Raw genomic sequence first — 14,528 nt, forward strand, 5'->3', positions numbered from 1 at the left:
TTGCTTTTTATTCCCTTTTTTTGGCAGAAAAAAATGTTACAGAAGAGAAAGTAAATGTTATAGGACAGCATTCGTAAGTAGGTCCATCAACAAGCTTTATAATAATTAGATTAACCTCAAAGACTGCTGTTATGAAATGGGTGAAAGATGGGATTTGGATTAATCTGAATCATTTTTTTACAAACAGAGCTATTGTAGTGCATGTGGAACTGAGGAAAGAAACCAGGTCAGGACTTTCTAAATACCAGAACAATAGAAGCAGAGGTTAAACTGGGAGAGAGCTCAGGGGTGCAGCCATCCCTCACCTTTGGTTTGTGTGAACAGCAAGTGATACAGTACTATAATTTGATGGAAGTGTAAATCATTGCAGGAGAAAACAGTAAATAAATGTTCATGATGTAAGACTGCTTCATGCTGTGTTACAGAATAATTCATTTCAAAAAGGAGAACTTAATAATAACAGCACATCCTGAAGTGTTTTATTCCTCTTATACCACAGCAATTTGCCAATGTTTCCTATTTTTATTTATTAAAGAACGCCATTCATACTGTTTATCCGATTACAGTTACATTTAATGTTGTGTAATGTCCACAAAACAAGTCAGTTCCCATTATCACTTATGTTGCAGCAGCTACAAACAGTCATTCCATCACTTTCTCTTAAAGAAAATAAAACAAAAAAAATGCAGCTTGTCATGTTACTGAGAAACTTCAAACTGCAATGTCATCTATCCTGAAGATGTTGGAAAACTTAACGTTACAGCTTTACTTCTGACTGTTAATGAGCGCTGACACTGGAGTCTCCTTCCATGTCAAATAAATGTTTCTTTACATGAAACCTCATCAAGTCAATGATCACAAATTATTCCTGTGTATCAATCGCCGTACAAGTCCCTGTGAATGAGCTGTCACTATATATAAATGATAATGTATTCAAAACTTTAATATAAAACTGTGATTTGATTTACAGCTGCATTACTCTCAGAGCTGCTGTTACAGAATATTAATCAACACCTTCTGACCAATCAGATTCAAGAATGCAACATCGCTGTAGTATAAATTAAAAAGGACTATTTCCATTTTCATAGCATTTTATACAACTGGTCTGGTGCTGCTCTCTCCTAAAACTATTTACCATTTAATCACTTCCTGCAAATACTGATATTAAAAATCTGTTACTGCTACTTTACAAGTGTTTCATAAAACCAAACTAAGACATTTTAACACATTTAATATTAAAAATTATATTACAAATATAGACATATTTTTAAGTAGAATCCTTCTTATTTTTCAAATCTCCAAGACTTCCAGGAGCTGTATTTCCATTGTCAGAAAGGTCAGTGTTGCTATAAAAAATCTGAAGACCGCAGAAAAAAGGAACAACTAAGAAGAAGATCTGAAGATGTAGTGGTCATGGGACACTTTGCAGACATGTTTCCGATGAACTCAGACAGCTCTGCTTCCTCAAAGTTCTCAGATTCATTGTGTAGGCATGTGATGTGAGGACACACTCACTGCTTTGTGCTTGGTCACTTTCCCCAATCACACTGATGGTTATGTTCTCCTGAGTTTAGCCACAAACCTGCACAAAGAAACACCACCCTCTGTGAGGAAACGCTCGGGGACGTGAGGTAAGTTCCCTATAAGCTCAGAATGAGAAGTCTGAGCAGTTTCTAAGAAGGGACGTTCCACAAGCAGTGACACAGCAGTGCTTTTGTTTTATTTCACCGCTTCTCTTTATGTTTACATTTTCCAGAAGCATTGTTAGAGGTTTGACTCAGCAGTCCTGCCTCCTCTAAAGTTACTTAATGTAGTAAAATTCCTCTACATGATAACAAACTAACACTGGAATAACACAAAAAAGTGAAGATGTGAATAACAGAGCTAGAATGAAGCAACAATGCAAATCTTTTTTAGAACGTTTTTATAATTTTTCACCATTTTCTCTCTCACTGTTCAATTTCTGACGCCTTTTAAGATTATTACTTGGGACACTGTATGAGACCCCAAGAAAATCTGGACTTCTCGAATTCTATAACAGACTGTACGTGTTTTCTGTGACAGAGTATACGAGGAAGATCCTCTAACGATAGACCTGTGATTAAAGAAAACGATTTCGTTCTGCTTACGTCATCCATCAGCGAGATTTGGAAAATTCTTGTGGCAGAAAACGGCCTCGCATAAACACTCTTCAAAGTGAACTTGAGGCTATGAGCATCATTTTTATATACATGAGCACATTTTGTGTGCGTTTCTCCATCGCCACTACCATATTTGTAGCTTTTCCATGAATTTTGCGTTATCCTGTGCCGTCCTCCTTTTGGTGGATTTTAGACGAGTGTCACCGAAGCAATCATTTAAGCAGCCATAATTTAAAAATTATATAATTAAGGTTTTACTAAAACTTATAATTAAGGTTATAACTCACCTGTTCACCAAGATGGCCGCCCGCTGGTAAAACATTCTCAATCTAGAACAGACGTGAGTGTATGTCAGACAAACACAAATCAAACGACGACACCTCTGTTACCATGGAAATGGTGTGGTTGAAGAATAACACAATTCCAAAATCATACATTTGTTACCAAAAATGTTTTAGGAGATTTTGACTTTTGAGAGATTCTCTTGTCCTTTTTTTTTTTTTTTTAACTCACATCGACGAATCTTGATTGGCCAGATGAACAGACTAAAGAGGCAGAGTGTGGCGATGAGGCCGACGCCCCCCGTTACAGCTACCATGATATGATGGTAGAACCAAACGCAGTCAGAGCAGCAAACCAGCGTTCTGTCAATAGAAAACATACAACACTGAGCCACAGGTCTGGTACAACATCATAAACTTCACACATACACACACACACACACACAGATGTTCAGGATGTCCATTAATACCCAACCCATGACATACAGCAGTAATCAGTGAACAGTTCCAACATTAAACAATCGTTCTACAAGTGAATTCAGCCACTGAGTGATCTTTTCTTCACATCCTTCTTCATGTAATCTCAATCTCACTGACTTCAGGGAAGGTTTCAATACACACACTGCGCACAACTTACTGACAGGGGTACAGGCTCTGGATGATCATCACAGCGATGCCGTTGGCCACCTTGTCTGTGAAGCTCATGGCTCCGTACACAAACGCACCACTTTGCTGTCAGGAGAGAAAAGAAAAAAACAGAACGACAATAAGATGAATCGTACAAGCAACTATTACAGCGTTTCAGTATTTATTTCTGCAATCTTGGCTCTCTTTTTATTAATTATATTAATTATTTCTCATGTATCGCTCATACAAACAAACTGAGCTTATTGAAAATACAGATTTCAAGCTTTCAACAGATACCAAATGAATGTCTGAATGTCTGTTGAAAAGGGATTTTTTTTGTCACATGTTTTTACGTTCACAAAAGACGCTTTGTGGAAACCACCAGATAGCGCCCTTTACCGTCTGATGTCCGATGAGATTGGCAGTCATGGATAGCGACATCACCAGAATGACGGCAGACCCGGCTCCTAGCAGCACAGCCGCTCCGTACACACGAACACCCATGTTCATATCCAGCAGCACCCAAATGCCAAACACCATGATGGGCACGAGTCCCACAAAATACGTCACCTGAGAGAAAAGACAGCGAGATAATTCTCATTTAATAAAGAACGACACTTCGTACTTTTTATTCGTTTATAGTTGTAATTGTAGAACGACCATGAAACAAAGCCACGAAACAAAGCCACGAAACAAAGCGCTGACACTGGAGACTCCTTCCATAAATGTTGATTTTTTTTGTTAAATAACAGCACATTTTTTAAAAATATGTGAATTAGCTGTCACTAGAATGTATTAGAATGAGCATATTAATATGAACCTGTGATTTGTGTAGCTGCACCATTGTCAGAGCCGCTCTTATAGAAAATGAATCAACACCTTCTGATCAATCAGAACTGTAAATTCAATAGCATTATGGTACAAATAAATGTAACTAAACAAGCTAATGTTGTGCTACACGGTCAAACAAGGAAAGAAAACATCCTGTCTTCTGCTAACTGTATTTAAGGGATTTTGGTGAGCTATTATGCATCTGTAATCCTCTGGAGTTAAGATGAGATGTTATTTTGCAATAGGCACACTCCCAAATAAGATCTTAACTATAGTTGTCATGGTTACTAAGCAGATAAGATTTTGCAGTTATGATGATCCTCTTCTCCCTCATTGTGATATTAATCATGCTGCATGTGGTTAGTGGATAATAATCCTTAGGGTGATGAAATGTAAAAAGTTAAAGGAAGCCTAGATCCTAGGAGCTATTTTCTGATAATTAAAGGAGATGTGAGGAACTCACGCTAACGCCGAGGCGTTTACTGATCGGCTTCATGGCCAGAGAGGACACAAAGCCGCTAACGTACAGCACCAGAGGAATGGTAGCAATGTAGTTCTGGGAAAACAGGAACAACAGAAAGATACAAAATGACCTTCTAGTTATTTACTGAAAAATTTACACTGAGAATAATCAAGTAGGTTGATAAATTGTTTGAAATGCACACTATTTCTTTACCTTAGGCAGGAATAAGGAGTTTATCAGGTACATGGAGATGTAGGTCTGAGACAGGTTGACGATCAGGCGAGTGCACATGTACAGAGCAGCCACCTGTATGAACAAAACACAACGAATTCACTCGTCTCGATCTGCCAGACCTGCACGATTCATCCTGAAACTCTATTTCTGACTCACTTTCTGCTGCTGTGAAAATATCCTACATAAATATCCGAGTGATTTACACTTCCCAAAACCACTTTATGTGCAAGTCTCTCCCTCGCTTCTGGGCGTTATAGGAAAATAATAATAAAACGAGGAGGTGGTGTGAGGTACTGTTACCACCCTGAAGTTGTTTCTTTTCTACAGAGCTTTACCTTTACTAACAAAGTATACATGCTGAAATAAATACTGCATGAAAATGGAAAATTATCTTGTGCACATGCGAAAATTTGTTTTTATATTCTAAAAAAAACCCCTCAAAAAACGAGAAAGTATTTGCGACACTTATCCTAAAAAAAGACATTACACCATTGTTGTGAAAACCTACTTTCTTGTGTATCACATGCACAGCACTTTCTTCCTTGTTTTCTTTTAGAAAAAAATTGTGTAAAAAGACACATAAAGTGTTTATTCCTCTTATACCACAGCAATTAGCTGTGAATTACAACATTATTTTTAAACAAAGATACAGCCAGTCATACTTTTTAAACATTTACAGTTACATTTAATGCTGTGGAAAGTCCATGAAACAAGTAAGTTACTGTTCTCAGTTACAGTGTAACAACAAAAAAAAACACAATACATAAACTCCTCCTCAGAAAACGTAATTATAGCTTTATTTCTGACTGTTCCAAAGCACTGACACTGGAGACTCCTTCCATTAATATTAAATAAACATTTCCTCCTAGAAAACTTCACCATATCAATGATTACATGCTTTACTTTGTTAAATAACATGTTGCTGTCTTAGATTATGTAGAGCGTCCACCATACAAGCCTGTGGAAATGAGCTGTTACTATGGAAACGATAACGAATTAGAACGAGCGCATTAATATAAGCCTGTGATTTGAATTACGGCTGGTTCTAATGTTACAGAAAATCAATCAACACCTTCTGACCAATCAGAATCGAGAATTTAGGAGTGCTCCGTGAGCAGGAGTTCAAATGTATACACACATCAATAACACTGGAAATGCTCATGAATGTCTTGAAAATATGTCTTCTGTAGAAAATTTGCACTCAGGTCTGACTTGTTATCAAGATCTGCAGCTTCTATCAGCATAAACGCTTAATTCTGATTGTGACAGTGGTGTCTGATCTGTGTAATGGAATCTTATTGTCCAAAAAGCTTTAGTTCACCTGATAGAAGGAGGGTTCGACGAGCCAGTGTTTCCACTGCAGCAGCGGCACTGAGTTCAGGCTGGAGTGAGACATCAGGGGTTGGCGCTCCTCAGCCTCGAGCTGCGTTTGTTCTCGTGTACCCAGGTGGAAGATGAGCGAGAAAACAGCACCGATGCCCAGCACGATCAGCGCCAGGTCCTGGAAATGTCGAGCGAGTCAAGGGAGAGATTAATGCACTGCAAAGATTAATGCTATGACTGTTAAATGTCAGGACAAACACAAGCGTAGGACTGATTTTGCTTTTCATAGTACATACAGTATTTTGTGGGTTTTTTTATTTGTAAGGTTGGGGTTTTTTTTAGCATCTCACAGCTATGTCTTTTTTGTTTAATGTTTATGCAGCATTAATAAGGAAATACACAGTAGCAAACTCTTCCTGACAGCATGCTCATAACACAGCATTATTTTTTAATCGGACTTCCTCGTGTGTGTGTTATGGAACTTCCCTCATCAGCTTGTTGAGCTGGTACATCATTCCTTCTCATTTCAAACAGCAACACGCAAATTCCTTACAAGATCTGCTTTATACCACAGTGCAGGTAAATTCTCCATTCTGATTGGTCAGAAGGTGTTGATTCATTTTCTATAACAGCAGCTCTGACAGTAATGCGCTGGATCTAAAACGCAATTGCTTCCACAGTAAAATTTATGGAAGGAGTCTCCAGAGTCAGAGGTGAAGCTGTAACTTAATGTAGGACAGAGAACAGCTTTTATAGAGGCTTGTACTTCTACTTGTTTGAAAACGTACAATAGTTTATATGGTGAAATTTTCTTTGAGGAGATGTTTGTGTAAAAATTTTTTGGTGAAATAAGGAGTCTCCAGTGTCAAAGCTGAAAAATTTAGACTTTCCAGGAGTCTTCAGGAAGAAGGACTTTGTGGTGTCTCATGTTTTTTGTCTTATTAACTTCAATAGAGAGATAAAAATAAAGGCTGGTCTGGGAACGCCGATTATAGCAGCTATGACGTAAGCAGTAACCGGATCTAACATATTCCGTGGATGTTCCCCAACATTAAATGCAACTATAAATGGATAAAAAGTATGACGTGTCGTTCTTTAATTAATAAAAATTTGTTTGGCAGACTGCTGTGGTATAAAAGGAGTAAAACACTTTCTGACATGCTGGTATGAGTAAGTAATCAGGGTGCTAACAGCAACTTGATTATTGATGTTGATTATTTTTCTATAAAAGCACACGCTGTAGTTGTTTACTCCTTACTATCTACACTCCAACAGCTGTTAGACTGATTCAGTGGTTTATTTTGGATTACATGTATTTGTCCTTAAACTGCATTAGCATTAGTGAATCTCTCACCCTGAATATGGGGACGTCGAGGTGACTCAGCTGGTCAGCGATGGACGGATCGACAGAGTGCTGGAAGTGGAACAGCAGCCAGGCCACTGCGTATACAGTGATATTGGAGAGCACCGTGAACGCGTACCTGGGCCAGGAAGAAACACGTTTCACTCATTTTTTTTAAAAAAAAGAAGCAAAAACACAAGTAACTCACAGACGATGAAAGTACACACTGCAAAAACTGACATCTTAGCATCTAGTACGTCCTATTATAAGATTACAATAAACCAAATCCATGATTATTAAGCTTATTTATTGACATGTTTTACTTTACAAACTTGAAACTGTCTCGTTACATTGGCAGATAGTTTTATATATATATGTATATAAGTTAAAATAAGAAAAAGCATCTAAAAACAGTCTGAATAAACATGTATTTAAATGAATAATAATCTCATAATAAGAAATATTAGGTACATTTGCCTAGTTTTACTTGCTTAGATCATTTTTGCAGTGCATTTATGAAGAAAAATAAATTAACCTCAAGAATGATGGCCATTCAGTTCTGTCATTTCTACTGGTTTTTAACTAAACAAGTCTTGGACGTTTGACGGACGTGTGTAACAACCTGCTAACAGGTGGACTGGTGACTCTAGTCATCGCGTTTATGCCACAAAGCACTGCTGCCAAGCGTGTAGTTACTAACTGGGTAAATTTGTGGTACAAACTCCAAATTATTTTCTTCCTAAGACCAAGAACCTGTTCAAATTTACCTAAACTGTCTTGGTTCACTGGATAATTCTAAGGAAACATTCTGTTATAGGGTTCTGCATAGAATATGTTAGGGTTCCCCAGATAACCAGTATCAGAGGATACGAAAATGACCAGCTCTATTCAGTAAAACATATCCAGAGTAAACATTTATCGCTAGCAATATTTATAGAGTACATACTTTTATCATATCATCATTTAATAAATAAGGAATAAAACACTTCATGACATGCTGTTGTAGGAAAATAATCAACGACAGGGTGGTGTGATGGAGAGGAGTTACTCTTATCACCTTTAAGTTGATTATTTTCTAATAACAGCATGTCACAAAGTGTTTTATTTCTCTTATACCCCTTGCTATTTTTTTTTTATCTCATTTGAGAGCTGCCCTTTTTGCATAGATCACTGTGAGAAGAACAGTGGAACTCAAAGAGCTCTGGATTTTTAAGAGAGTTGGAAAGGGGCTCACATAGATTGTATCTGAACAGGGTTCAGAAATGTGTAGAACAACCTTGAGCAGATCCAGACGTAAATGTAACCATTATCGTATATACAAGGACAAAAGGGTTCCTTGAAGGTTCTTTGGATGGTTGATGGTTTTCTGCTTCCTAAATGTGTTGCACTTGGAACCCTTTCTGATAAAAGTGGGTCCTACATCGAACTTTAAGGGTTTCCCTTGAAGGACAAGAACCTTTAAATAAGCAAAAGTGTAACCTTGACCAACATCCCACTAATCCGAACCCGTGTGTTGGATTCCAGTTATCGAGGTCACTTATAATCTCCTATTAGACACACGCATGGTCTGGAAGAGCATGACGTCATGTGAGAGTACCTCATACCTGTATGAAGTGAGCTCCACCTTGGCGTGTTCACACGTCACCAGCTCCGGGATGAGCGACAGGTGGGAGATCTGAGTGGACGCCCAGCCGAACTGGAAGATGATGATGAAAGGGGTGAAGTAGGTGAGGCCCACCCACTGCGGCATCACCTCGCTGCAGCCCACACACGGGTTGAAGATGAACGGGAAAGACAGCAGCACGCAGATGGTTCCTGAAAACCAACAAACAAAAATGCACCATGTGAGCCACCAAGAAAATCATCACGTCTTCATGCACGTGACACAGGTAGTTAGGATTTCATGCTCTTGAGTGCTAGGCTCAGGGGATGGAAATAAATAAATCATGGACATGGACATCGAACCTCTGTTATGTAAGATCCATGTCTACACTGCCCGTCTAATAGCAATCGAGTTCAACAGACTTTCTTGGCATAAGAATTTGCCCCTAATCCCACTCCTGGAAATTGACCAGTGTAACAGGCCTGATTAATCTAACCGAGGTGCGTAGGGACATTTCAGTACTGGAGCCAGTTACATGAATAAAGGTATGAATGGATAAATAAGCATCCTTAGCTTCCTAAAAGGGCTCTTGTAACGCTTTCTTATAGAGAAACACTGTTGTAGTGGTCTACATAGCACCTTTAAAGGTTCCCCCAGTGGGACAACCGAAGTACCCTTATTTAAGTGTTCTAAATTTTCTACGGTTCACTTTGTATTGCTGGGAAAAAAAATTCTACAGAGACCCATACATACATTTCTCTTTCACATAATGTTCCAGTAGAGAGAGAGAGAGAGAGAGAGAGAGAGAGCACAAGAGCTCTTAACCCTTGTTTTGTTGTTTTTTTTTATAATAAGTATTTTTTTCACTATTGCAGTCTTTATGCTGAAATTGCAGTTCCACAACAGGATTAATGCATGCAAAAGTGATGAGTACTGTACTCATCATATTGTGTTATGAGTACAAAAGGGGCGTGGCTTTGTGACAAACTTGAGGTTTAAGTATTATAAAAACCTTAAAAGGCAAAATATTAAGTAAACAATAAAACATTTTCGGATGTGCTGTTGTAATGGACTACAGGATGTGGTATTGAGGTGTGTGTACGTTTTATCTGTTTATAGCAGTTATATTTAATGTTATGGCACATCCGAGAAACAAGTTAGATCATGTTCTCACTTATGTTATAGTAGCTATAAAGAGTCATTTCCTCACCAGCCTCTCTTTTTTTCTCTTTTGAATTTAATAAGACCAAAAAAATGCAACTTGTCATGAAAACCAAAAGCGTAAATGTTATCTGAATACACAGATGACTAAGCTAATATGACTAAAAACATCAGGTTCTCGAGGTGCTTTCCAGGTCAGATTTGCCTTCCCAACAACAACAAAAAAAAACACTGAGAAGCCACTTGGATGTATTTTAACGGAAATGAAAACCAAAACCAAAACACACCTTCGTATTCTAACATACTTTCCGTGTTCGTTTATAGGCAGATTTTCTACTTGATTAAAATATCAGGAGGAGGTGTAGGCAGGGGAAATAAGAGCGCTCAGGGGGTTGAGCGTGCTAACTCACTGCAGATGTGTGCTCAGATAACCTCATCACACTCAACACTCATAACACTCGTAATCTGAGTGTATTGATGCTGATCAGTTCTCTTCATACATCAGTTGCTGCAGATATCATCTGTGTTTGCAGCTGTACTATTTTCAAAGCTGCTCTTAGAGAAAATTATCAACACCATCTGACCAATCAGCATTGAGATTTGAACAGTGCTGTGCCATAAATAAACATGATGACTGGTTCAATGGAGTGTTAAAGTCCATTTCAGAGAAACTGTATGCCTTATAAACTATGGATAGGATACATTACAACATGATATAACTGAGTGACTGTCAGCATGTCTAGAAAGCTGACAATGCATGTTTCCTAAAAAAAAAAAAAGAGAACCAGTGGCCTGACAGTTAGATTGAAATGAAAACTACATAGCAACAAACATCTGATTGGATAACCCTCTTATTTTATTTTTTATAATTGCTGTTTGAGTTTACACCTGTTACATGTTGATCCTGTTTTTTTTATATAGTGGAAAAACTAATTATAATGAATGCAACACTACTGATTTAAATGTGCATTGAAATGTATATCTTGTTCCAGAGCTTAATAATCATCAGAAAAATGTAATATTTGTGATTTTTTTTTCTATTTTCAAAAATCACAATATGTATTGCCATAGAATGATGAGTTTAAAACTAATTTAAATTAGGCATTGCAGGAGTGTCATGGTTGTAAAATTAGTGGCACTGTCTACCCCAGGCCCCTGAAACATGTGGGATCGGACTAGATGGGCGAACCTTCACTCCTCATGCGCATCAATGAGCCTTGGGTGTCCATGATCCTGTCGCTAGTTCACTGGTTGTCCTTCCTTGGACCACTTTTGGCAGATACTAACCACTGCATACCAGGAACACCCCACAAGACCTGCCGTTTTGGAGATGCTCTGACCCAGTCGTCTAGCCATCACAATTTGGCTGTTGTCAAAGTCGCTCAGATCCTTACGCTTGCCAATTTTTCGCGCTTCCAACACATCAACTGACTGTTCACTTGCTGCCTGATATATCTCACTCCATGACAGGTGCCATTGTAACGAGATAATCAATGTTATTCACTTCACCTGTCAGTGGCTTTAATGTTACGGCTGATCGGTGTATATACTGTGCAGAAATTTGTGAAGCACCTCTTAGGGTATGTATTCAACAATCTCAGGAAAAAGTTACTAAACAGTACAGTACAGTTCTTTGAATATGATAGGGGGTTTTCTTTTTCAATCCTCAGCTCAGGTTACTATCTGTGTGGAGTTTCACATGTACTCCTCGTGTCTGTGTGGGTTTCCTCTGGGTTCTGTGGTTTCCTCTCACCTCCCAAAAACATGCCAGTAACTAATTTTCCCCTGCTAGGTGTGAATGAATGTGTGAATGTGTGTGCGTGTGTGGTGCACTGTGATGGACTGGCGTCCCATCCGGGTTATATTCACACCTCACTCCAAGCATTCCCAGATTAGGCTCCTGATCCACCTCTACCCTGACCAGGTTAAACCGGTTACTGATTGAACTGATGGATAAATAAATGTCCTTAGCTTCCTAAAAGGGCTCTTATATCCCTTTCTTATTGAAAAACACTTTTATGGTGTTCTACAGAGAATCTTTAGAAGTTCCCCCAGAGGAACAACCGAAGAAACAATAAGGAATTTTTCTCAATTTTCTATGGTACAGTTTGTCTTTCTGGGGAAGAAGTCATACGTAGAACCATGTCACATTTCCCTTTCACAGAATGTTCCAAGTAGACCCGCTATAGTGAGCAAGAACCCTTAAGAACCATCCTCACACAAAGAATCCTCAAGAAACCTTTTTTCTAAGAGTGTATTTGAGTGAGAAAGAGTCTGTCGTAGGGGTTTGCATGGAACCTTTCAGCGTTTCCACAGAGGGACAACCGGAGAACCCTTAATGTTCTTGCTCCTCTTTCGGCTGCTCCAGTTAGGGGTCGCCACCTCGGATTTGGCACAGTGTTTTATGCCGGATGCCCTTCCTGACGCCCTTCCTGATGCAACCCTCCCCAGTTTTATCCGGGCTTGGGACCAGCACTGAGAGCACACTGCTGCACGCATGCCCAGGGGCCGGGGTCATGTTGCATATCAATAATGTCAAATTTCGGATCAAATGACGTTTGTAATTTTAAAAGATGTGTTTTATGGGTGGAAAGTTCCAAAATAAAAAAATAAAAAAAATTAAAAAAAAATAATTAAAAAAAAAGCTGTGTCTAATATTTAAACAGTTTCCTGAGGGGGTCCATGATTTTTATTTATAGTGTTGGCTGACAAATAATAATAATAATAATAATAATAATAATAATAATAATAATAATAATAATAATTAAATAAATGAGAAGCTCGGGGTTTATATGTTACTATGTCAAAATATTTATTTAATTATTTATTTGTTTGTTTTATTTTTTCTTTAATTTAGTGGACCATAAATGCTCTCTTACCGACTAAATGCCACGACTTGCGTTTTCCGTACGAGCCGCATCCTCGTGTCCGGTCCGACTCGTAGCCGACCAGCGGCGTGGCGATTCCGTCTGCGATCTGACCGACCAGCAGCAGCAGCCCGGCGTTGGAGTCCCGGAAACTGAGCACCGACTGGTAGTAGAGCAGCAGGTAGGTGAACCACATGGAGGCGCACAGGTCGTTCAGCACGTGCCCCACCGCGTAGGTGAAGCGCTGGAACGCGGGCAGAGTGCGCGCGCCCTCCGACATCCCCGACAGGTGACCGAGTGACCAGAGAAAGCGGCAAAAGTGGGAAAGGTCAGTTCGCGTTAGTCTCTCTGCCTGACAGGTCGCTCAAATGCTCGTTAGGGTGCCATTACTTCTGTAAAAAGCCGGTCTGGAGTTTCAGTGGAAATCAAAACTAATATAAAGATGCTGCTGCTGCTGAGCGCGCGATGGGTTTGTTTATAACGCTTCAGCAACCTTTTGGTTTTGTTTCCTCCTATAGCACTGCCCATCTCTCTCTCCCTCTCTCTCTCTCTCTCTCTCTCTCTCTCTCACACACACACACAGAGAGAGAGAGAGAGAGAGAGAGAGAGAGAGAGAGAGGAAGTAATAAAGGAAGAGAGAGAGCGACAGACAGATAGAAGGAGAGACACAAAGAGACAGGGAGAAACAGGGAGAGAGAGAGAGAGAGAGAGAGGGGAAGTAATAAAGAAAGAGAGAGAGCGACAGACAGACAGAAGGAGAGAGGCACAAAGAGACAGGGAGAAACAGGGAGAGAGAGAGAGAGAGAGAGAGAGAGAGGAAGTAATAAAGGAAGAGACAGACAGACACAAGGAGAGAGACACAAAGAGAGAGAGGAAAAGAGAAAGAGAGACAGAGACAGAGAGAGAGAGAGAGAGAGAGAGAAGGAGAGACAGAGAGACAGGAAGTGAGAAGGGAAGAGAGAGAGTGACAGACAGACAGACAGAAGGAGATAGACACAAAGAGACAGAGAGAAACAGAGAGAGGGAGGAAGAGAGAAATGTGAGATAGAGAGAGAGAAAGAGATAGACACCGAAAGAGAGAGAGAGAGAGAGAGATAGACAGAAAGAGAGAGAGAGAGACAGAAAGAGAGAGAGAGAGAGAGACACAGAAAGAGGCAGAGAGAGACACAGAGAGAGAGAGAGAGAGAGAGAGAGAGAGAGAGAGAGCACCACACCCACCTGAAATCACAGAAGAAACCTGAATGGCAGCAGCTACATGCAGTGAATGCAGTAAATTAGGCTAAAGAACTTTTTAAAGGTGCAGTTTGTCATTTTTAAAGGTACATTTCCACCAATAATAATGAAATAGATTAAAAGATAGTGAAATTCACACTGCTGTCATGTAAGAGTTTTTCACACACTAACAGAAAACGTGCTGACCAGAGCCAGCTTACTAACAAGACTCGTCCTCCATTTTGTTTTTTTCGCTCGCTTGCCCCCTCTCTGACTGGTCAGGAGATAAAAAGCACTCGATGGTACTTTTGTGAAAAGATGCAGTTTGGAAGGACTCTTGCTGTGACCAAAAAAAAAAATGCTGGCAGGAGGTGACTGAAAAAAAGTGTGATCTCTGTCTCCTTTTTCCCTAAAAAGTAACCTTGAAGGTATTCATAGACTTA

General features: G+C 39.4%; 1 protein-coding gene across 1 annotated transcript; it reads right to left on the minus strand.

The window, feature by feature from the left end:
- Window positions 1–512: 512 nt before the first annotated feature.
- mfsd12b (major facilitator superfamily domain containing 12b) lies at window positions 513–13,394 on the minus strand. Its single transcript, XM_026927984.3, has 11 exons — window positions 12,886–13,394; window positions 8,847–9,057; window positions 7,255–7,381; window positions 5,899–6,078; window positions 4,557–4,649; window positions 4,344–4,436; window positions 3,449–3,619; window positions 3,060–3,154; window positions 2,655–2,785; window positions 2,429–2,470; window positions 513–1,582 (listed from the first exon to the last, which is right to left on the minus strand). Exons 1-10 carry the CDS (start codon window positions 13,151–13,153, stop codon window positions 2,466–2,468), a joined length of 1,374 nt encoding a protein of 457 aa, XP_026783785.1. The 5' UTR covers window positions 13,154–13,394; the 3' UTR covers window positions 513–1,582; window positions 2,429–2,465.
- Window positions 13,395–14,528: the final 1,134 nt, after the last annotated feature.

The sequence above is a fragment of the Pangasianodon hypophthalmus genome, chromosome 8 (genome assembly GCF_027358585.1).
Source record: "Pangasianodon hypophthalmus isolate fPanHyp1 chromosome 8, fPanHyp1.pri, whole genome shotgun sequence".
Taxonomy (NCBI): Eukaryota; Metazoa; Chordata; class Actinopteri; order Siluriformes; family Pangasiidae; genus Pangasianodon; species Pangasianodon hypophthalmus.